General features: G+C 39.0%; 1 protein-coding gene across 1 annotated transcript in view; it reads right to left on the reverse strand.

Annotated features, from left to right (window-relative positions):
- Positions 1–6,290, reverse strand: part of SULF1 (sulfatase 1) — a 111,772-nt gene extending 105,482 nt beyond the window's left edge. Inside the window, exon 1 of the mRNA XM_042781848.1 lies at positions 6,119–6,290. Coding sequence (XP_042637782.1) covers positions 6,119–6,290 — 172 coding nt within the window. The remainder of the gene's footprint in view (positions 1–6,118) is intronic.
- Between the last annotated feature and the right edge of the window lie 19,683 nt (positions 6,291–25,973).

Below are 25,973 nucleotides of genomic sequence, written 5' to 3' on the forward strand. Positions count from 1 at the left end.
GGTATATAATTCTTGGTTGAAAATTTTTCTCTTTCAGGGTTTTATATATACCATCCCATTGCCTTCTTGCTTGCATGGTTTCTGCTGAGAAATTAGATCTTATTCTTACTGGCTGTCCTTTGTGAGCAACTTTTTGTTTTTCCCGTGTGGCTTTCAGAATTCTGTCTTTGTCTTTGGTTTTGATGAGTTTGACGATGATATGTCTTGGTGATTTTCTTTTGGGGTCTATCTTGTTTGGGGTTTGTTGGACTTCCTGAATGGATATATTCTCATCTTTCATCATATAGGGGAAGTTCTCTTCCAACAAATCTTGAAAAATTTCTCAGTGGTTTTATTTTTCTCTTCCTGCTCTGGAATTCCAATGATATGTAGGTTACACCTTCTTCATTTTGTTTTCATCTTTTTTCTGACTGATCCCTTTCCAAAGAAGTATTCAAGTATTTGTCTTCAATCTCATTAACTCTGTCTTCCATTGTATCAATTCTACCCCTTTGCCCTTTCAATGTGTTATCTATTTCTCACAATTTAGTATTAATCTTCTGGATTTCTATCTGTAGATTTAGAATAATTTCTAATTCATCATTTATTGTGTCATTTTGTTCTTATATTTCTTTCCAAAATCTTCTAAGGTTTTGTCTGTGTTTTCCTTGGTCTGTCTTTCAATCTTTTGAAGATACCTAAATATAATTCTTTTGAATTCTTTTTCAGATAGTTTTAATTCTGCTTCTTCTTCAGGGATGTGTTCTGGGTCTGTATCCTGGTCCCTTGTTTCCACCACTTTATCTTGCTTCTTTATGTGGACTGTGATCATCTGTTGTCTCCAAGACATTGTGGTGTTGTAGTATTTAGATCTCTGTTAACTGTTTGTGAAGAGCAGCCAAGGGTAAGTCAGGCTTTTCTTGGTGGTTGTTTATTGTTGGCCTGTTGGTGGAGAAGGAAGTGATGGTTCTCACTCAGTAAGTGAAGCTGCAGGAGGTTTGGGTATAGTTGTGTCATAATGGAGACTGTTGCTGTCTTCCACTCCGTTAGACAAAAATAACAACTGAATAACTATCAAAAAAGTAAAAGCAAATGGACAAAAAACACACCGTGCAATTACAGGAATAGTAAGCAAAAAAACAGGAATAGTAACCAAAAAGAGAAAAAGAAGAAGAAGAAGAAGAAGAAGAAACTCTGCAATATCTGTGGAGAGAGGTTAATAAGAGAAAAAAGGTGTAAAAAGAGAGTAATGAAGAAAAAAATGGGAAAAACACAAAAAGAAAAACAAGGAATGGGGTTGACCACAAGGGAGAAAAAAAAAATTGCAACCAGGAACAGGGAAAAGAAAAAAAGGTTGAAAACCAGAACGTTGGAGGGGAAGAATAAAGAATAATAGTAAAAATGACAAAAGTAATAATAATAATAATGTTGTTGTTGTTATGTGCCATTGAGTCTGACCCGACTCATAGCGACCCCTCTTTGCGTTGCTGAGGCAGTATCACTATGGAAGTAGATTGCCCAATCTTCCTTCTGAGGAGTGGCTGGTGGATTTGAACCGCAAGCCTTCTGGTTAGCAGTCAAGTGCCTTAGGCACAATCCTACCAGAGCTCCTTAACAGTTGTTTAAAAACAAACAAACTAAAAACCGGGGGAAAAAAATCGGGGCAGGGCACCTGTGCTCCATCTGAGCACAGAGACTGAGATGGAATTCCTGCTGGCCCAGAAAGTGGATGGGAGTGGGGGTGGCTGCATCTCTGTTCACCAAGAGGGTGTGGGGTATAAGAGTAACAAGGGGAATGTCGTACCTTTCCAGTCATCTGGGTCTGGAATGTCCTTGGGGTTCCTGGCAAGTGGAGCTTGTTCTTAAATCTCTGGAATCTGGGAGAATGCTGTCGCTTTAAATATCCAAAATAGTCAAGCTGCTTGTAAACTTTCAAAATGACTGTGCCCTCTGGACAGAGAAAAGTCCACAGCTCAGCCCGCCTTCCTCTTTGCTGCCTCCCCTTTTATTCCCCAGCCACCAGAGCAATCCTTCGTGCAGTCCCTGGCTAGCAGGGCCAATTGTTAGGTTAATTCTTAGGTCCTACCACCACTTGGCAATATCCAAGCTGTCTGTGCCATCAGGATCGCTTCCAGACTGCAGCTCCGTTTGTTTCTTTTGGTGTTTTAATGCAAATTCTTCTGTTAGTGGGAGTTTAGTCACTTCTATATCCTTTCTTTCAAGGCTCAGGGGTCCAGAATTATCTTCTGTATCTGTGTTAATTGGTTCTCCTTTTCTTTGTTGAAGAGGGTCTGGGCAGTCTTCCTGCCTATTCCACCATCTTACCGGAACTCCTGCTCCTTAACACTTTTAAAGAGGCCTTTTACAGCAGATTTGCCCAGTGAAATATGACGTCTGATTTCTTGACTTCTACTTCCATGGGTGTTGGTTGACTGTTGATGCAAGTAAAATGAAATCCCTGCCAACTTCAATCTTTTCTCCATTTATCATGATGTTGCTTATTGGTTTAGTTGTGAGGATTTTTTTTATGTTGAGTTGTAATCCATACTGAAGCCTATAGTCTTTGATCTCCATCAAAGTGCTTCACTTTCAGCAAGCAAGGTTGTGTCACCTGTATATCACAGGTTGTTCATGAGTCTTGCTCCAATTGATGCCACCTTCTTCTTCATATAGTCCAACTTCCTGTATTATTTTCTCAGCATACAGATTAAGTATAGTGAAAGGATATAATCCTGACACATACTCTTCCTGATTTTAAACCATGGACTGTCCCCTTGTTCTATTCTGTTCTTGTTTTGTTAAAAAAGCTAACACAACTCCCAGAAATGAATACAGGAATCTATTATGATCTACCTCTTCAGTCTAGAGCACTTGTCTTTACAATAATTTAGGGAATTGATTGATAAATTTATTTTTAACAATTCAAAACTTTACTCTTGTTCCTATAGTTAATTTGCTCATTTTGCTAAGCAGTTACTAAATAATAAAGCAGTAACTATACTTAGAGAAGTGTTCTGATCAGCCTAAAAAATAACTGGCAACAGAGTGAAGGATGAGCAGGAGGGGCCAAGATGGGAAGGGAGGAGTTGAACAGATGATCACCAATTAGGGCAAATGTGAATGTGAGAGATGTTACGGAAGGTTAATTCAAATGTGTTTACTTCGCTTTACTTGCTCTGTAAGCAAATAAAGACTTTGCAATCACTAGCTGCATACATAAATAACGTATTAAATCAGACATTTTATGAAGTCATATCCGAAAGACTTCATTTTGGCATGTCACCTGAAAGTCAATACTTTTGTTTAAAAAGTTAAGGGAGACAGAGCAGACTCTACAAATCAGTTTCAACTGTAATCACCTCTGGTGGCTTTTGGTGTATTTGCTTCCAGCTGGATCCAAGGAGTTATCTTTGCTGAAATTCCGTGGTTCACTTTCAAACTGGAAATCAAAGTCCCCTTTCATGCTGATTAAGTACCAGCATGGAGGATTTTATCCTCAAGATCCACAGCCAGAGGAGCTGGGGCCAGGGCACTCTGCTAGCATGAAGTCTAAAGATATTACTGATGGTCAGGTTCAATGACGTGGGAAGCCCAGCTGGGTGATGCCTACAAGTCTAGAGATTTGGAATGGAAATGAAGAGTGGTGGTGAGAAAGTGGAAGGTCAATCTTTTTATCTGAGTTGCTGGAGAGAATCCCTTATAAGAATTTGATCCCAGGCTATTGATAACACCGTAGGGCTAGCCCTTTAAAGATGGCAAATACATTAAGAAATCCATTCAAAAGATAAAGGGAGTAATTCAGATCCACCAGATTCAACACTGATTTCTAAATGCTCTAAAATTATTCCAGATGAGCTAATTCTTCAGAAAAGTATCATAGCTGAGGTGGTAGTAGGCGAGTTAGTACGAAAAAGTTTGTAAACTGCTAAAATTTTTTAATTATCTAGAAATTATTAGAAGGAAAAAAAGAAAAAACCCACTGCCATTGAGTTGATCTGAATTCATAGTAACCCTATAGGACATAGTAGAACTATCCCATAGGATGTCCAAGGCTGCAAATCTTTTCAGAAGCAGACTGCCTCGTCTTTTTCTCATGGAGGGGCTGGTGGGTTTGCACCCTGACTTTTTTGGTTAGTAGCCGAGTGCTTTAGCCACTACACCATCAGAGTTTCTTCTCAATTACTAGAAGAAGCTGTAAATAAGTATTTCACACTAATTATAAAATCCACTACCACACAGTTGATTCCAACTCACAGTGACCCTATAGGACACAGTAGAACTGCCTCATAGGGTTTCCAAGGCTGTAAATCTTTACAGAAGAAGACTCCCTTGCTGGTGGGTTAGAACCATTGATCTTTTGACCTTTTAATTAGCTGCTGAGTGCTTTAAACTCCGTGTCACCAGAGCTCCTTTGCTAATGATAATAACCACTAAAAGTGCCTTAAGTATCTATTTTGGTTACTGTGGTGTAGTAAATTACTTAGTGTGGCTTTTCTACCCATAAGTCTTTGTAAACTCCAAGGTGGGAATTGCTATTAGCAACTGAGGAGATCCTGATTTTAAAGTCGCCCACCTGGGTTATTTCTGTTGGGCGTGGCACAATACAATGTTCTGGGAGGTTCCCACTCTCTCTCACATGCTTAGAGTTCTGATGCTGTGATTGGCTAGTTTGACCACCCTTCCGGGCTCAAAAGGAGGCCTCCTGGAGGCAGAACTCTCTCTGACTGCTGGTGGAGGAAGATGTGCTGCTAAAAGAGACACGCGCCCCTGAAAGAGACACGCACTGCTGGGAAAGAGACGCAAGAGACACGCATCGCTGAGTGAGACACCGAGGGACCAGCACTGCTGGGAAAGAGACTGTGAGAGACTGTTGGCTGAGGGACAGTGGGCTGGGAGAGAGACTGAGTGTTCTTCCTGAATTTGAGTTGTAGCCTGGTGCTTCCCTAATAAACCCCGTAATCCGTGAGTTCTGTGTGGCCACTGCAGTGAATTACTGAACCCAGGAGAGAGGTGGTGGGTGCTTTGGGAGGAACGGTTGGTGAAAGGGCTGGAGGGAGGCAGCATGTTTGGCCTTGCAGTAATAGGCCTTGGGTTACTTCTGTCTTCCTCTTGTGAGATTAGAGGAGGTCAGAACATGTGGCCTCCTTGCCGTTTTTGCAGTTACTTAGTGCCACTCCGACAGGAATATACCACAGATGGGATGGCCTTAACAAACAGGAGTTTATTCTCTTACAGTTTGGGAGTTTAGAAGTCCAAGTTCAAAGTGCCAGGCTCTAGGGGCTGGTTGAAAGCCCCTCAACCTTGGGGTCCTGCTCTGCCTCCTGCTCCCAGCCCACTGAAGCTAGAGGAGTTTCTTCACTCAGACAGCTGCTGGCTGCTGAGGCTGACAAACCCAAGGTTGACAAGTAAAAAGGCACAGTCTCGATGTTACCAAACCACACAGCAGAGCATTAATTAAAGTATTCTAAGTCCCAAGGTCGGTAGAGCATGGCAGGCTGCTAAACAATGCCATGGCTACATGCAGGGTCCAAGCATGCCATAAGCTAGAGACTATTCCCAAGGCTTCTCCTTATATACAGGAAGCAGACCACATGCCAAAGGCAGCTAGCTATTCAGCTGCTTGTGGTAGATCCCACCATGGAGTTGATTGCCAGTCTCATCATGGGGAATAACTACCACTAGCTGCCCAGCCAGTCAACCAGACCGAGCCAAGTTGAAATACAAATTTAACTACAAATTTAATATCTATCTTCATATACATTGCATAGAATCACAATCATCACCTCATACTCTTTGAAACAATTTTGCCCAAACAGTTCTACAATCTCCTGACCAAAAGTTTGCAAGGTACGAAATCAAATCCTTAACTTCCAGTATGCCACATTACTCTCTTCTGCACTTTCCTAATTCTCCTAGAATCCTCATCAGACTGTTTAAAAGTTTAAGCTTCCTAAAGTACTGTTGAAACCTTAACAAAATACCCTGTAATCAATACAAGTTTATTTAATAAACTAGGTCATTGGCTACAGTACTATCAAGGTGCAAGAAACAAAAATGCTCTGCCTATCAGTCTATAGGACTGAGGCACAGTCAGTCATTGGCACAAAAGAGATTAACAAGTAAAGAATTCTTGTCTCACCCAGCTCCACATCCTGATCGTCAGTGAGCACCAGGATAATGTTGGGTCGAATGTTTTTCCGTTCCTGTTGTATCCGCCCTCGGAACCTTGGGGATCTGACTGTCAAACACAAGCTTCCCAGTAATTCTGTGCCCAGGACAGTTAAAACCAGAGCACAGCAAGAATACTTCATTGTTTTTGGTCCAATGTTGCAAAATTGACAAGACGTCTCAGGCTTCTGGTTTCTGAAGGTCTGAGAAGTCCGAGAGAAAGGAGAGGGAGAAACTCAAATGAAATCCAAACACCAAAACACAGTTGTAGAAAAAGCGCTACAGATAAATCCGAACTGGCATTTAAACTGGCAGAAAAAGGGCTGTACATGAGTCAGAAGTAGCAAACCTTCCCAAGTGTTGAGGAGTTTTTTAGGCACTTGATTATTTTGCAAATTCACGTCGTCTTTTTTTCTCATTCCAACTTTTCCTATTTCAATTCATTGTCAAATTATGATTTCCAACGCAGAATTCGTACGTAAGAGCTTTCTGACAAGAGCTAATACCTTGAATTAAGTATCCTGGTGGAATACTCAGTTTCTATAGTCAGAGGTATTCAGAACATCTGCAGATGGCATCCTGGAACAGGGAGAAAGAATACAAAGGAAATTATTAGTCAAGGATTTTGAAACAGATTTTTTTATCTGAAGTAGTCTCTTGAAACAGTATATTATATTAAATCTATCTATCTATTTTTCGTTTTTACTCCAAGGAAGAAGCAAAATGAAGCAACATTTAGAACTGCTACCAAGTATCTTTATTTCATAATCAGTTCCATAAAAGGATGATAAGGGTATCATCAGGGCTCATAGTGCAAACAGTACTTTAAACATCCCCAATGAAACTGATGATGGATTACAAAGACGCAGAGGTGCCTCTGAAACCCCAGTGCATTGGAGATGAGTGTTTGCATCTGGGGAGCTGTGGGAGTCAAGGGGCATGCTGGGGGAGCATCAACTCACCTGCATGCAATATAAGTACTTATCAAGCTGAATAAAACAAAACTGTCACTTGCCATCTGCATTATGTCACTCACTAACCAGGAGAGTTCTCTCTGCTGACAAAGACGTCGTAGTGAGTGACTGGGAGGACCACCTTTCCCAGCCTCAGAAAAGCTCCTAACTCTCTATCATCAATCACCAGGGGAAGGGGTTCCTCCTGGGAGCAAGACCCGTCCCTTGGTCCGCACTCCAGGCCTGTCTGGCTTGAGCCGGCGCCGGAGCTGAAGCTGGAGCGGACAGAGTCCTCCTTCGGCTGTCAGTCACCAGCCTCACTATTGTGAAACCCTGGTGCACTGCCAGCACCAAGATTTTGCTTTGCCGCAGCGGATTTAAACCTGCAAAGCTAAGTGATTGATCGGCTTGGAGGCTGGAAGTGAGAGGCTACACTTCCACATTAAAAAATAAATAAATAAAACCCACAGGGAAGCGCTGAGAAAATCTTTGTGAAGCTTCACAGTTAAAGACTTTTGAAAGGGTTGGAAAAATGCTCCTCTTACTTGAAAACACTAACCTGCAGAAAGCTTTTCTCCTAGAAGTCTGAAAGACAGCAAGAATAAATAAATAAATCTTTCTTTTGCGTGCACGAGGGAATGTCTATATTGGCATGTAGATGGTTCTAAAATTAATTACATAAGATCCTGTGTCATCAACCCCTTTGCCCCTACACACCTGAGGATCTGTATTTTATGTGCAACAATAAACTGGCATCAGATAAATGAGGGTAACTAATTAAGTGTAGGGGTTCTGGTAGCATAGTGCCTAAGGCACTTGACTGCTAACCAGAAGGCTGGCAGTTCAAACCCACCAGCCACTCCTCGGAAGAAAGGTTGGGCAATCTACTTCCATAGTGATACTGCCTCGGCAACCCAAGGAGGGGTCACTATGAGTCAGGTCCGACTCGATGGCACATAACAACAACAACAATTAAGTGTAAGGAGCTCTGGTGGCATAGTGCCTAGGGCATTTGACTGCTAACCAGAAGGCTGGTGGTTCAAACCCCCCAGGCATTCCTTGGAAGGAAGATAGGGCAATCTACTTCTGTAGTGATACCGCCTCAGAAACCCAAGGAGGGGTAGCTATGAGTCGGATCAGACTCGACAGCAGTGAGTTATGAAATGTAAGCACAGCTGGAGGAAAGGGCTCCCTCCTTGCTCATCTCCATGACTTCAACTCTGGAGGGTGACATGGGACTGTGGAAAAAAAAAAAAAAAGACTGTGTACTGTTTACCCCTACCATACACATTATTTTGTTTCATACACGCACACACACACACACACACTCCTATTATTCTAAACTTTATGAACATTTCATAAACAGCTTTAATGCTTTTCACTCTGCAGCCTGTAATCACTCTGTGTGTGTAGAATAGAGAGCAGAAACTCACAAGAAATAGGTTTCTAAACAAAACGCCAGTGTCTGCAGCACGTCAAACCTGGCTACATTATCCGCCAAGCACCAAACAAGGTAGGTTCAACTGACCCCTCGGCTCCTGGAAAGTCAGTATGTAAGATTCAGTATTGTTTTCAAGAACTCAGGGTTAGTTCAGTGATGGCTGGGCATGCTGAAGACTGAAAGCCTGCAATTATTCTGCACTGACTGTTTGGTTTCTGTGTATTTGTTTTAAATCATGAGAAACTTGACACAAGCACGAAAGGACAGGAAGACTAAAGAAAAAAGATGCCCAACAGCGTCTTTCTCCCACAAAGAGTAGATCGGTCTAAATAATGAAATATAGAGATTTCTTAGAGGCTTAATTCTTTAAATAGCAAAATATCACTCACCTCTCAAAGCCTGTATGAAAAAAGAGACCAGAGTATTCTTGCATCTGCTACAGTATAAATCAACCTTGGCAGACAGAGTCCACGAGAAAAATGCAATCGGCGTCACTGCTTTGAGCAAACAGTGGCACTTGGAGTTTAAATAAGCAGCAACGTGCAAAACTGAAAATTCCTGACAACTAAAGCATAGATAACATTATCTGGAACCCACTCAACATTACTAGTTAGTCTTTTCTTTCTTATTTATTTTACTTCTTTCTTTAGGAAAAAGAAAGCTTTACTGTTACCTTGTCTAAACTACATTGAAAATAATTTCCTAACAAAGAAAAGAGAGATAAGAGTGGATGTGGTTTTTCTGATTAAGGGACCTTTCCTTCTGGTGAGTTAAAGGTGCAGAAGAGATTTGCATTTTTCTACCACAGTTTATTATTCACTCAGGGAACTCTTATGTATAAGTATAGAATCTGAGTGGTAAAGATAATTGAACTTTCTGACAGGTCTGGCCATGAGGAGCTCCATCCCACCTCCCTTGCTCTGTAAACTTTCACCCAAATCACAATTAAAAAAAAAAAAAAAAAAATCCACAAGTACAATTCTTTATTCAAAAGTGGCCTTTTAGAACCTGTCATCCTCTCACTGCCTGGTTTCCAGCTCCATAAGGAAAAAAAGGAGGGGAGGAGAACAACCCCTAAAAGACAAAATGCAGAGAAGACCAGACAGCACAAGATGTGAATTGGATACTTTGTGGTAGACGACAAGTGTCCTTAGAGACAAACAATTTGTCTTGAAAAATAGTAGAAAATGGGAGAAAAGTAAAAAGACGTTTTTCTCACACATGGAAAGTAAGCTTGAAGAACAGTGTTGTATTCACAACAGGACCAGAATACTAGTGGCCTTTTTTCCAAGCTTTGTAATGGAAACATCTGTTGTAGTTATGGTCAAAGTTTGTAAGTTTTTGTGTTGGGCAGTCAAGTCAAAATACAAATGTGGCATTAAAATTTTCAAGTCACTTATAAAAGAAAAAATGACTTCGAAGTTTTAATGTCAATTAGACAGAAATTTAGTCTAAATTTAGTAAATTTCTCTAGCAACTCCCTAAACTAAATCAGACCTCACCACTCCACAGGCTTGAGGGAGATCTGTCTAAACCTTCCTTGGCTGGGCAGTCATCAGTGAGGTAAAGGGGATGGTCCCAATATGTCGAAGTGCCCTGTAACTACAGAGCAGCAATTCTCAAAGTGTAATCTGGGACTTTTGGGGGACTCTGAGATCCTTTTGTGGGATTCAGGAGGTCAAAACTATTTTGATAAGAATCTTAAGACATTACTTGCTTTTTATCACTTTGTTAACATTTGGATCGATGGTATAACTGCTTTTGTCTTAATATGAACGAAGGGGCACCACGTGCAGTTTAAAGAAATGCTAATTTCATTTAATATGAAGCAGTGAAAACATTCTTTTTATTAAATGAATAATAAAATTTGGATCCAGATCTTTTTTTTTTTTTTTCTTTTGTGAGCAAGACGGTACACATAAAGCAACCCTGTTGCAAAGTGAAGGATGATGGTTGTTCTGAGCAAAAGCATTTGTGTGACTGCTTTGCTAGCTGCACTAGCCACTTTGATTTTCCCCCCAAGGAGCACTATTTTTACCTGATAGGACCATTTGGACTTGTTTATTTGGCAGATAGTTTTTCAAAATGAATGAAATGAGCCTGCCATTTCAAAATGAATAAAATGAGCCTGCCATTTGGGAGGAAAACAATTGACAGTATTTGTTGCCAAGGATAAAAAATTCTAGCTTTCGATATAAAATCAGAATTCTTTTCTGATGAATTTGTGATTATATTAACAAATGCTATTTTTTGATATTGTAGAGTCAATGTGTTAACATTTGGAGTATTTGCATAATTCAATAAACCACTATTTCTCCAAATAACCAAAAAAAAAAAAAAAAACCATAAAACCCCAAACTCATTGCTATCAAGTCAGATCTGACTCATAGTAACCCCTCCTTGGGTTTCCAAGGCGTTATCACTATGGAAGTAGATTGCCCAGTCTGCCTTCTGAGAAGTAGCCGGTGGGTTTGAACCACCAGCCTTCTGGTTAGCAGTCAAATGCCTCAGGCACATTGCCACCAGAGCTCCTTAGGCATGAACAATGTTACAAAAGCACACCTGAGAAAAAAAAATCCATTCAAAGTGCAAGATGGCCATTGGATTGTAATGTAATAGATTATGAAAAATTCATTGATATAGTTTCAGATTCCTTATTATAATTAACTTTTAAGAAAGTACCACTTGTCAAGTTTTGGTGTAGTATCAAAGAGAAATATCTGTAACCACCTGAAAAAGCTACTAAAATATTTCTCCAACTACCCATTTATATGACGCTGGATTTTATTTCTATACTTTAACCAAAACAATATATTTGAATAGATCGAAGAAAGATCCAAGAATCCAGTTCTTTTTTTTTAGCCATGCATTCAAGAGGTTTGCAAAAATGTAAAATACTACCTTTTTAATCACCAGAATTTTTTGCTTTACAAGATATACTTTTCTTTCATAAAATATGTCATATGAGCTAACATATAAATTTAGATTATTATTTTTAATAATAGATTATTATTTTTAAAAGAATTTATTTTTTTCAGTTTTAATTTTTAATAGCAAGAGCTGTAAACTGCATACACATCAGCTCTTGAGGTCTTCATTAACTTTTTCTAATACAAAGAGATCCTCAGCCCAAAGAATTTGAGAATCACTGGTCTATGGTATACTTTGTTCTTTAGTTAAACCCAGATTTCACCTCTAAGAGTTTAGATCTGGCCCTATTCACAAGCTTCTCTCTCTCTCTCTCTTTTTTTTTTTCCCCCAAAGGCTTAAAAACATCTTCAGTTCTAATGTCTGGTATCTCACAAGAGTTGTTGATGAGTGATGATATTCTGTGCATTTTAAGCTCAGGATAACACAGAATTTTATGAATAAATGCCCACACATGTGAAGTATGGGACAGCAGGGTCAGTACCACCCACTCACCACAGAAATGAAACTCTCACGGATAGATCAAAATAATTGTTCCTAATACAAAGTAATACCACTCCATAATTACCAGTTGCTATCAAGTCGACTCCAACTCATAGCAATCCCATTTGTGTCAGGGTGGAACTGTGCTCCACAGGATTTTCAATGGGTGATTTTTTTGGAAATAGACCACCAGGTCTTTCTTCTTAGGTGTGTCTCTGTGGGGATATGAATCTCTAAGGTTTCAGTTGCCAGCTGAATACGTTAACTATTTGCATCATCCAGGGTGGGCAAGAGACAAAAAGGGACTTCATGTCCAATCAAAACAATAAAGGACATTAAGCTAGCAGCATGAACTTACAGGTGGTCCCTGATTTATGGCTGCGTTCTGTTCCAATGATGTAAGTTGATACTTTTTTTTAAAAAAAGTTTTTATATTTATTGCCTTTTATTATCAGTACCTTTATAAATCCAATTGGATCTTAATTTGCCTTTGGGGGTTGGCATGAGAATGATAACATCAGAAAATTACATGTTGCAACACTGTTTGTAGTACATATTGAATGTACATATAAGATGTACAAAGCAATCCCCAAAACAGACAGTCATAAATTTGATTCGTTGTAACCCTAATATGTCCTAAATCAAGGACTACCTATGCTTGAGTTTGGATTTAGCCAGAACAGACTTGGCTTAGCATTGGAAACAAAATAGGATTATACTAGCAAGCAATTGGTATCTACACCCTGTTCGTCTCCTGCCTCTAATCAGCATACTCACATTTCTAAGGGTCATTTTATGTGGCACATGCCCCTTAATTCTGGGTTTCAAGTTTCCCATATATCATTTTTTTTTTTTTTCCTTCAGAGGAAGCCTTTAAGTTATGCTGTCTTCCTCTTTATAATACATGTGAAACCATGAAGGAGCTAATTTCTTCTTTTAATAACTTCATAGTTGGCAAAGTTCATCTGCTGTGAATCTGCAGAAGCCTATTTCCCAGTCTAATTTATTACAGCTCCAAGCAGATAGATAACAGTGTCCTCTGGTATAGTATTATTTGTATGCCCCTTTAATAATACATCCTTTCCACTAAGTAATGATAGTTGAAGAGTGTATGTCACTGACTGGTAGCACCTCTTGGGATATACTTGGCTAAATGATGAGATTCTTCTTCAATGGTATTTACTTTTCTTCCTTTATACTCTTTCTATCCCCAATATTATGAGCCACAAAATGGGAAGGAACCAGGAAAAGTAATCTCTTCACAAAATTGTCAGCATTGATTATCTCTGGGATATGGTGAGGGAAAGGGACAAAATTCATTTTTCACTTTATTCATGTAAATATTGGATTCTTCCAATGATCTGCTGTATTATAAAAATAGAAATAAGTAAGTCAAAATGTTTTCTAGTCTTCCCTCTGTCTGCTCATGAAGGAGTTGGGAATAATAAGAATGAAATGAGAAACTACAGCAAGAAATTTACTTTTGAGATTCATTAAGTTAGGAACTAAAAACACGTAGAAACTTAAATTTACCAGGGACATTTTAGAGAAAGCAAAATGCCAGACTATGATTTGTCCAACTTCTTTAGCAAACAAAGGAAATAGAGTGCTCTGACTTCTTGAAAAAAATCAGGATATTCCTGAAGCAGATGCTACAAAGTGTCTAAAGGGTATGATAATAGTTACTAGCTTGAAGGTGGCAGTGAGATCAAGGAGAGTAAGAACAAAGAGATTATTGGATATCCAAATAAAAGGGCATTGGGAACTTGAGTGAAAACACTTTTGGTTAAAGGACAGCGATATTGACCTAAAGAACCAATGGTGGCTCAGTCATCTGAGCTGGTCTTAAATAATATGGTTGATTACATTAAGGCTCATTAAGTTGGCCTTCCACCACTCATCTGTCTGTTTGTCGTACTGCGGTGGCATGTATGTTCCTGGGATGCTGAAAACTATACCACCGATATTTCAAACACTAGCACAGTCATCCATGGTGCATGGGTTTTAGTGGAGTTTCTAGACTTAGACAGACTAGGGAAAAGGACCTAGCAATCTACTTCTAAAAAAATGGCCAGTGACAACCTTATAAAGAGAAGCAGAACACTGTCTGATATACTGCACCTCATTCATGATCAGAAAGACCATTTCAAGACCTATCCTGAGAGTACAGTATGGCCAATGAAAGGACACACGAAGTAGCTAAAGGGAATGGAAGACATGATTAAGTAAAGAGCTGAACAGATGATTTCAAAGGGCAGCTCTGAAGACAAAGCCAATTATTATAATGAAATGTGCAAAGACATGGAGTTAGAAAACCAAAAGGATTTCTTAAGCTGAAAGAGTTGAAGAAACAAATTCAAGCTTCAAGTTGCAGTATTGAAAGATTCTATGGGCAAAATCTTGAACATCACAGGACGCATCAAAAGAAGATGGTAGGAATACACAGAGCCAGCATGCTAAAAAGAACTGGTGGACATGTAACCATTTCAGGAGGCAGTATTTGATCAAGAACTGATGGTATTGAATGAAGAAGTCCAAGCTGCATTGAAGGCATTGGCAAAAAACAAGACTTTAGGTACTGGTGGACTACCAACTGAAATACTTCAGCAAACAGTTGCAACACTGGAAACTCTCAATCATCTAAGCCAAGAAATTTGGAAGACAGGCACCTGGCCGATCAACTGAAAGTGATCCATATAAGTGCCTATTCCAAAGAAAGGTAATCAAACAAAATGAAGAAATTAATGATAGCATTAATATCACATGCAAGTAAAATTATGCTGAAGATCATTAAAAAATGTTGCAGCAGTACTGCCCGAAATTCCAACAAGGTTCAGAAGATGATGTGGCAGGAGGGATATCATTGCTGATGTCAGATGGATCTTGGCTGAAAGCAGAGAATACCAGAGAGACGTTTACCTGTGTTTTGTCGACTCTGCAAAGGCATTCCACTGTGCAGGTCACAATAAATTAAGGGTAATATTGCAAAGAACGGAAATTTCAGAAAACTTAAATGGAGAAAAGATTTATTTTACTTGGATCTACAATCACTGCCTCTGAAAGCAGCAGTCAAGAAATCAGACGTTGCACAGCACTGGGCATATCTGCTGCAAAAGACCTCTTTAAAGTGTTAGAGAACACAGATAGCACTCTAATGACTAAGGTTTGCCTGACCCATGCCAAGGTATTTTCAATTGCCTCCTATGCATGGTTAAGCCGGACAATAAATAAGGAAGACTGAAGAAGAATCGATGCCTTTGAATTATGATGTTGATGAAGAACACTGAATGTACAGTGGACTGCCTGAAGAACAAATAAATTTGTCTTGGAAGAAGTATATTCAGAATTCTCCTTAGAAGAGAGTATAGTGAAACTTCATCACATGTACTTTGGACATGTTATTGAGTGGGATCCTTCCCTGGAGAAGGACACCACACTTAGAAGTTGTTGTTGTTGTTGTTATGTGCTGTCGAGTCGGCCCCGACTCATAGCGACCCCTCCTTGGGTTTCCGAGGCAGTATCACTATGGAAGTAGGATTGCCCAACCTTCCTTCCGAGGAATGGCTGGTGATACTTAGGAGAGGGTTACCAAAAAAGAGGATGATCTTCAACAAGACGTATTAACACGGTGCTGCAACAATGGGCTCAGATATAATGACAGTTGTGAGGATAATGTAAAGCTGGCAGTGTTTTGTTTGGTTGTACACAGGGTCACTATGAGTTGGAACTCACTCCACAACACCTAACAACAAGAACAAGTTTGATTTTATATATTTATAAGTTATTTATATTGAAATATCTACGAGGCTGTATTAATTAGCAGAAGTAGTTTGTTGCAATAACAAACTGAAAATGTTTACTGGTTTAATCCAATAAAAAATTTATTCCTCACTCAAACTGCAAGTCTCACAGAGGAAGGCAGAGAGCTAGCTCTGCCCTACGCAGTCATTCATGGGTGCAGGATGATAAGATTACTGTTATCTTGTGGCATATGAAGCAGGGAGAAGGAAAAACTGGAAAATCTTGCATGAGCTTTTCATGGCTTTGACCTGGAAGTCACCCAAATCACTGCTAAGATTTTATTGGCTGCAACTAGTCACATGGTCTCACCTAATTGCAAGAGGGCTGGGAAATTTTATAGAGCAGATGAAATGTTTGCTCATCACTACTGCCTATGTTACAAGCATAAAGTTTTATTACTACCTTACATCTCTCTCTCTCTACACATACACTTGACATATAGAAGTATATTTATACACACAGATGCATTAAATTTTAGGAAATGAAGAAATACATCCTCAGTCCTCACAATTTAAAGTTCAGTCACTCTTAGGTACTGTAAATGTACTTTTAAATATTTAGGTAAGTTTTTGACATTTCATTTTAATTTGTTTCCTCAATATAAATAATCTAGCACAATACAAATTTATTTAAAAGTTCCACAGTTGTTGTGATACAATTAGGTTGAAGAAAATGTTTTTTAAAAAAGATAATTAGATGCTATATTGACATTTCAAAATCATTTTTCCAAATATTAACTTCCAGTCAAAATCTGTAAGAGGAAAGAACTTCTGACCTTTACTATAAAATTTAACCCACAATCAAGATAATTCCCTGGCCTAATTCTATGCTATCAAACTCATTAATGATAAAAAGCTATTTAGCATTTTCTGAGAGTTTAAAAACAAGTTCCTTTGGAGAGATCTCGGTGGCCTCCTGAAGAGAAATGACAAAGAAAAGGGAGGTCTGGGAGACAGAGTGTGAAAGATTAATAAACATTTCAAAAGACAGTGAAAGAGAATTTTAGTTCCTGGTAGCATAGTGCCTAAGGCACTTGACTGCTAACCAGAAGGCTGGTGGTTCAAACCCACCAGCCACTCCTCGGAAGGAAGGTTGGGCAATCTACTTCCATAGTGATACTGCCTCGGCAACCCAAGGAGGGGTCGCTATGAGTCGGATCCAACTCGATGGCACATAACAACAACAACAACAACTCTTATCTACTTCTGTAGTGATACTGCCTCTGAAACCCAAGGAGGGGTCTCTATGAGTCAGGTCTGACTCCAAGGCACATAACAACAATAACAAGCTCAAGATTCAGAGGCAATTTATGGAGACTAGCTCTGTTCCACTACCACCGGCCAAAATTTATTACTTACAGGAGAATCATTTTAAACAAAGCAAAACAAACATCATAATAAGTCAACACCTTTCCTCAGAGACATTTTCAAGAAAACCCGAAAATTCAGATTAGTCATATATTGGTATTTTAAAAATCCTCCCACCTCACAATTTGTACTGGGAAGTATTGTTTTGCAATGTCTTATGCTATTGAATAAATACATAAATCTAAGTCTCTGATGACAAAATCATCTTCGACACGTGCTGTATACGTACCTACCTCCCTGTTGCTGTCTTCAGATTATCAGGTTTCCTTTAGTTTATGCTTATCTCCCAAGATTAACAAGCCTAGCTCTACATTTTCATGTAAAAAGCACAACTTTTCTTAAATTTCTAGTGAAATTCAGATTTGCAGTCATGGAAAATATTGCATTAGAACAAATGGAGTAACTAGCAGGCTTCTCTAGGAAAATTAACTTATCAATCTTGGCCACAAAACAAGTGTAAAGCATACAAAGAATACAAATTATCTATTGTTTATTGACATCCACCTAATTTATGACATTCTTGACTAATCAAATTCATGTATCTACACTGAAATATTATCTGGGCATAGAGATTATTTATCAATGCCTTCAGGTGAATTAACGCAGAAGAGAAACAGGAAGAAACTTTTTAAAGCCATGAATTGACTAACATTTACAGGTACAAATGATGCTGCTTGCATCAAAGGCCCACAGTGACTTGAAACATGTAACCTGACTTGTTTTAGTTTATTGTCAGAGACAGGGCACAAGTTAGGAAACAGTTTACTAATGAATACTTAACACTTTACCCTATTATTACAAAAAAATAAAGTTTTAAGCTGTGAGGATTTATAGAATGGCATTTTTAAGAGCTGTACAAGCACCCTCAGCTGTTATTCCTTTGATTTGTAAAATACATAAATATGATCGAAGTCCACGGATGTTTGGGGAAATTTTTATTTATTGTCTCTCGAGTATGTTTATAAAGATTTGTTTACAGTTGGACAAGTCCTGAAAATTCATCTAGATTTAAAACTACAAACACTCAGTGGTGTTTCACTTCTAAAATTTATTTTCTCACTAACTATCTACCATGTTAAAAACTTCATTTCTCAGCACAGATCAGAATGGCACTTGTAACACAAAGGAGACTGGTATAAATAAACCAGATGACATGCCCTACAGTAAAATCAGCCAATCAAGCTGGTTAACAGAGGCCATTTCAAATAATGCATATTTGAAAGTAATCCCTTCTCTCTGATTTGGTTTCCATGAAGTCTTAAGCACATGTGTGCTGAAAAAAAGAGGCTTATTAAAACCTGATGTGATGTTAGAGGTTATAAGGAAATAGGCTTAGAACCATTTTGTACCTGAGTCTTCAAATAGGAAAGCAATTTTTAATTATATTTGTAGGCTTACTAAAACATGCACACAAAGCTGGATGCTGTTTATTTATTAAGGAAAAACTTTACGCTATTCTGCCATCTGGGTTGAGTTTTACAATTTGCATGTAAAAGTGGGAGGAGACTAAAGCCATTTTCGTTGATGGACAGATTAGCAAAACATTGCAATTTAGTAAGTTAGATTGTTTAAAAAATGCTTTATAAAGTTATGAATCTCAAGTATATTTTCCTCTTGGCTCTTTATTTTGGAACATTATGGAAATGTGTAATATAGCAATGCTTTGGATCTTCAAAATATTTGTTACCATTATTAGTAAAACTATATATTTACAGCTAGAAAGTTAAAAGTAGCTGTTAAGAAACTGACCAAAATCCTAAGCTTACCAAGATCTCCCAAGTGTAGCAAGACCTCCAGACCAGGTAGGTCTCTGGAGCTTTGCTTGTTTCCTGATCGTTTTTCTATTTCCTGACTGTATTTGGTTTTAATCATGGATAAAAATACAAAGGATCAGGATTGATATGTTTCTGGACCTTTATTTCAGGATCTCCTATACACTACTCACATATCCTTAAAATACACATGAAAGGAAGTGTGTAAATGACCATGAACTGTTTTTTGCAATCACCAAAGGGCAACTTGACTATCTGCTTTTCCTCATTGCATCACTGTTTCACCAAACAGATCATATATGAGACAGGAGGTTAACAACATACATTTTAGAGAGCTAAAGTGAAGGGGATGGATATCCTGGAAAAAAACATTATAGAATCTCCGATTTTGAAAGCCATCAAAGTACACCTCAATCAACCTATAACCAATAAATAACTGTTCCTGTCAAGTGAGAAGGAACTCACCAAGCCACCTGTTAATTTGGGGCAGTCTTTAAGGTTAGAAAATATTCCCTTTTATTGGGCAAAAATCTGTTTTCCTCTTTCTCTTCTACCTACTGCATCATGTGCTATTTTTCTGGCTCACACAAAATAATTTTATATTCTTCTATATAACACATGCTTGAAGTATTTGTGGATTATGTCCATCTACTCCTTAATATTCTCTAATAAAACATACTTTATGTAAATTATGGGTAAATCATAAGAAAGAGGCAGATGGGCTATTTTGAATTTTTATATTTGTTGATTACGTATTGGGTCAAAGGTCTTATAATGCTGCAATTATACAAATAGGAATCCAGCACATTTATTGCCCATCTAGCTCAAAAAGATTTGGTCTAGATAATTAATTACTGCTTTCCATATTGTTTCTTTATGTACAACCACTTTTCATGTAGGTATCAAATTCAATTCAGAAATACTCCAAATTTTGCATAGTTAAATTGATAATTAATTAATTTTAATGAAAAGTAAAGCCAGACAAGAACGGCAGACTTTGAGATTCAGGCTAAGAGTCTAATTTTGTCCTTTTTTTTTTTTTAAACTCCCTGATAATTAGCCATTGATTTACCTTTAGCAATTAGATTTTGAGGAAACTTCTCTCCTGAGAAGAAACATCTTCCTTACCATATTTGGCTCACAATTTCAGAATACTGGCTACTTTAAAGGAGCTATGCAAGAGAAGAACCGGTATCACACCATTAGGGCTCAAAGCTCAAGTATTTAATTACAGCAAAGCAGGAGTTGACCAGAATTACTTGAGGTGAGATGGGGGGGACCAAACATTCATGTTTCTAATAAGTTCCCAGGTCACGCTAATGATGATACTACTAGTCCAGATAGAACAACTGACCCTCTAGCAAAAGGTAAGGTGAAGGACTGAGCCAAGCCCAGAACAGGTGCCTCAAGTCTTTGAGATGAAGGTTATTCTCTCAGGCCTTTGCATTGGCTTGAGGCAGCTGAACATAAGGGAAGAGTATTGATTTTGTCAATTGTGTCGTAAGATTGAGTTATTTTCTAAGACCATCTTCTACAGAGTTGTCAAGGAGGCAAAAATCCTACACCAGTTGTTATCAAGTTGACTTTGCCACATGGAGCCCCCATGTATGCTAGAATAGAACTGTGCTTCATAGTTTTTTTTTGGGGGGGAGGAGGTAATATTTTACTGCTTTTTTTGTAAGAGTTTACACAACCAATTAGGTTCTTATTTAATAATTTCTACACAAATTATTCATGACATTGGCTACATTTTTCCTATTGTGTCAACGTTCTCATTAATGCAAATGGTTGTTGCATTTCCAGTAATCTAGTTTTCCAGCTATCCATATTTGTGCCCATTCCAAAGAAAGGTGATCCCACAGAATGTAGAAATTATAGAACAATATCATTAATATCACATGCAAGTAAGATCTTACTGAAGATAATTCAGAAACGTTTGCAGCAGTATATTGACAGAGAACTTCCAGAGGTTCAAGCCGGATTCAGAAGAGGACGTGGAACAAGGGATATCATAGCTGTTGTCAGATGGATCTTGGCTCAAGGCAGGGAATACCAGAAAGATGTTTACTTGTGTTTTATTGACTATGCAAAGGCATTTGATTGTGTGGATCATGACAAATTATGGACAACATTGAGAAGAATGGGAATCCCTGAGCACTTGATTGTACTCATGAGGAATCTGTACCTTGAGCAGGAGGCTGTCGTTCGAACAGAACAAGGGGACACTACATGGTTTAAAATCAAGAAGGGAATGCATCAGGGTTATAGTCTGTCTCCACACTTATTCAATCTATATGCTGAGCAAATAATCCGAGAAGCTGGACTATATGAAGAAAAACGTGGTATCAGGATTGGAGGAAGAATCATTAACAACCTGAGATATGCAGACGATACAACTTTGCTTGCTGAAAGTGAGGATGACTTAAGGCACCTACTGATGAAGGTTGAAGAATACAGTCTGCAGTATGGATTACATCTCAACATAAAGAAAACAAAAATCCTCACAACTGGACCAATCAGCAGCATCACAATAAATGGAGAGAAGATTGAGGTTGTCAAGGAATTCACGTTGCTTGGTTCTACAATCGATGCCAACGGAAGCAGCAGTCAGGACATTAGACGACATGTAGCATTGGGAAAGTCAACTGCGAAGGAACTGTTTCAAGTGCTGAGGAGCAAGGATATCTCCTTGAGGACTAAGGTGTGCCTGACACAAGCCATGATATTTCCAATCACCTGGTATGCATATGAGAGCTGGACAATGAATAAGGAAGACCGAAGAAGAGTTGATGCTTTTGAGTTGTGGTGCTGGCAGAGAATGCTGAAAGTACCATGGACTGCTAAAAGAACTAACAGATCTGTCCTGGAGGAAGTGCAGGCAGAATGCTCCTTGGAAGCAAGAACGGCCAGACTTCGTCTCACCTATTTTGGTCATGTTGTCAGAAGGGACCATTCCCTGGAGAAGGATGTCATACTTGGTAGGGTGGAGGGTTGACGAAAGAGGGGGAGGCCTTCAACGAGATGGATTGATATGGTGGCTGCGATGATGGGATCAAGTATAGCAGGGATTGTGGGGCTGGCGCGGGATCGGGCAGTGTTTCGTTCTGCTGTCCATGGGGTTGCTATGAGTTGGAAATGACTCGACGGCACTTAACAACAACAACAACAACAACAAAGTTTTCGAGCCACCTTACATTCTCATCTTTGCTTTAGGGTAATTGTTGATCACTTGGTCTTTGTAGTATTCACACGTTATATTCTTTATTTTAGGAGTCTCTGTTCTTTAGCTAAACCTTAACCTCAGGGGACAGTTTCAGTTCAAAGATTAAAGAGTATCTCAGGGAGATAGTTTCAGAGTGTCCTCTAGTCTCAAGTAGTTCAGTAAGTCTAGACTGCTTCATAGGGTTTTCAATGATGATTTTTCAGAACAGATCACTCTTCTCTTCTTCTGAGTGGACTCAAACCTCCAACCTTTCAGTTAGCAGCTGAGCACATTAACCATTTGTATTACTCAGGGGCTTCACAAGGCATGAAGAACTCAAGTTTTTCATTGGAGAGCATAACTGTAATCTTCTCTCAACAAATTTCCAAAAGTGGTCTTTCAAGAGGCTTTCCAATGACCATCTACTTTCAGTTTCTACAAATTCTCTTTCATTGTCTGAAGAGACAGAGTTCGTCAAATCCTTGTTATAGTACATTCATTAACCATGGCCCCTGAGCAATGTTTAAGTTTGCTGCATTTATTAAACAATTGTTTATGTACAAATTTTCTTTTATATCTTAAAGTAAATACTGGTGATTAAGGAAGCAGAGTGGATTACTGGCTTTTAACAAAGCCCTTTCTCCTTCTAGCCAGGGCAGTAAGACAAGAAAGGGAAATCAAAGGTATCCAAATTGGTAAGGAAGAAGTCAAACTATCCTTATTTGCTGATGATATGATCCTATTCATAGAAAACCCAAGAGACTCAGCAAAAAAACTACTGGGATTAATTGAGAGATTTAGCATAGTGGCAGGATACGAGATCAACATATAAAAATCAGTTGGATTGCTCTACACCAGCAAAGAGATTGTTGAAAAGGAAATAAGGAAATCAATACTATTTACAATGGCTACCAAAAAAATAAAATACTTGGGAATAAATCTTACCAGGGTCCTGTACAAAGAAAACTACAAAACACCCATTTAAGAAACCATAAGAGATCACATAAATGGAAGAACATACCACGCTCATGGATAGGAAGACTGAAATTGCAAAAATGTCAATACTATCCAAAGCAATGTATATGTTTAATGCAATCCCAATCCACATCCCATCAACATTCTTTAAGGATATGGAAAAACCAATCACTAATTTTGTATGCAAAGGAAAGAAACTTCGGATAAGCAAAGTACTATTGAGAAGAACAGCAAAATAGGAGGTCTTACACTCCCGGATCTCAAAACAAAGCCCCTCTTCTTAGTTGCCAATTCTATCCAGTTGTTTCTGCTAACTGGAAGCTCTGGCCTTTCACATCCATTTCTCACCTCCTCTTTGAGGCTTTGGCAGACAAATATAGCTGAGATAGAATGCAAACTCTAAATCACATGAACAATTTATCAGTCCACTGGGCTGTACAAGGTACTGTTAGATGCTCTGGAGAATTTCAAGCTGAATTCTCCTTCCCACTCTAGAGAAAGGGATGGAACCACATAAATAGAAACACTGGACAAAACTAACTGGAAGTAGGTGTAGTGGGTTAAAAAGGAGTGAAAGTCAAGTTTGCAACTTTCCAAACTACTTTGTTATCTTAATTCTTGTAGCAGCAAATTCTTCTCAGAATGTAAAATTGGGAACTGTGGCTTGATACAGTGTGAGAAGGAGAAAAAAAAATGTAGTCTATGTTTCCAGTTGTCTGACTTAAGGAAGTATATTCCAGCTACAAAGTCAGTGGGTGGTGCAAAATAGTAAACGTGCTTGGCTACTAACTGACAGGTTGGTGGTTCAAGTCCACTGAGGTATCTCAGAAGTAAGGCCTGGAGAGCTGCTTCTAAATTATCATCGTGTACAGCAAAGGTCTGTTCTAACACACATAGGATCTCCATGAGTCAGAGTAGACTCAATGTAACTAGTTTTATAGATTTATTCCAGCTATGCAAGAGAAGAGAAGCCATCACACCATTAAACATGAGCCCCAAGCTCAAGTAGTTAATTCATTGAGTAGAGTAGGGTTTCCTCAGAGTCCTCTGGTATCCTGTGGACTGCTGCCAGAGTGCTGAGTAGAACTGAGAAGTGGCACATTCTATCTTCTTTCTTTCCTTCTTCTCCTTTGCCCCTCACCCCTATCTTTTTCTATCTCTGGCTCTTTCTTCTTTATTTCTCAGATACTACTGAGCTTATTCTGCACCCTTAACTACCTAAAGTCCCTCACTACGCCCCATTTTTTCCTTTTCCTCTCCTGGGTCTCTGTATTTCCACAATTTCCAAGACATGAATTAGCTTTACCCTTTAACAAAATATAAATGTTTTTGCTAATATCCATTGAGCATGTACCATGTTTAAACCTTTCATATTAATCAGTCACTTTATCCTAGCCATCTTTGGAAGGAAGATTGGGCAATCTACTGCCATAGTGATACCGCCTCGGAAACCCAAGGAGGTGTCACTATGAGTCAGATCTGACTCAGCGGCAGTGAGTTTGGATTGGTTATCCTAGCCGTATACCTAGGAAGTAGCACTATTACTCCTTAAAAAAAAAAAAAAAAAAGAGGAAACTGAGATTCAGGAAAGTTAAGGAATCTATCCAAAGTTGCACAGTAAGTGACAGAACTGAAACCACCTAACCTGTGTCTTCGACTTAACTGTCTGTTTCTGTATTTTCTCTTGAAGTATATTTTCACGTTAAAAGATCTCATATGCTAAAACAATTGCTAATTGGAAAAATTAATGGGGAGAAACTTTTTGGAGTGAAAACAGACTTCAAGTGTTGGTGGTATTTCCAGGCATCTGCTACTATCCCTTACAGCATCTATCAGACGACAAAACATAGCATCAGTATTGCAGCCACACACCATGTACAGTCCCCTTTTCACCTTACAAACAGAAGGGTAGCCCCTCAGAGAGCAGTGAAACAAAGTCGTTGCTGGGTGAGAGAGTGGGTTGGTGTGGTTCGACATGAATATTCAAGACCACGAGTCACAATTCCATGAATCTAAGGGTCTCCTATATTTGTATTTAGTATTGTGTAGTTGGGGAGACAACTTACAATGATTAATTAATTCTCGGTGACAAGGCAGAAGGTGAAATAATGTGTGCATAGTCACGTAGTTGGTCATTCTTAGGCTCCAAGTTAGTACTACTAAAGTGCTTAGTTTTCCAGTGACATAAAGAATTTTGGACTTGACTTTCCCTTTTGTGCCTTGCGATCTCAGAGATCCAACCCCCAAACTGACATTTTCTGAGAGGGCAGGTGGCTTCCAGCTGTCCTCACCCACACCCTAATGACATCATCCAGAAAGTCAGTGTACCCTGGAAATTCCATCCATTGAGATTTCCCTTCCGACCAGGACTGGCTCGCCAGCCCCACTGAGGCACACCCACAGGCCCTCCAAGAGGGGCTCCTGGGTTGCTGGGTGGAGGAGGCACAACCTGGTTGATATACTGTACTTGGCTGCTTGTGACTGTTTTTCTACTATCTCCTTAAGTACAAGTTTGATTGAAACTGTTTATAATAATAACTCAATTATCTTTCACAGTACGGGGAGAAAGCATTTCCAAATATGTGAATATTTCTGTTAACTATTTAAATGCCAAAGCTTCAAACAAAGAAATAAAAAGGAACTGTTTTAAAGCATGCCAAATTTGCAAGAACAACTCCCAAAAGCTCAGTGGTTTACAGCAAAAACTGATTATTTCTCGCCCATGGTACATGGAGGCTGGAAGGCAGTGGTGTTCTTTTCTGTGTACCTTGCCACAGAAGAGAGGGAGCATCCGCTATAGGAGCAAGACAGATGTTGGAAGCATGCAATCCGCACATTTCTGTGTGGGCACAGCATACCTCACATCTGCTTACCTGCCATTAGCCAGAGCCACTCAAGCCTAGG

The sequence above is a fragment of the Orycteropus afer genome, unplaced genomic scaffold (assembly GCF_000298275.1).
Source record: "Orycteropus afer afer isolate SDZICR_OR568_19922 unplaced genomic scaffold, OryAfe1.0 scaffold00181, whole genome shotgun sequence".
In the NCBI taxonomy this organism is placed as follows: domain Eukaryota; kingdom Metazoa; phylum Chordata; class Mammalia; order Tubulidentata; family Orycteropodidae; genus Orycteropus; species Orycteropus afer.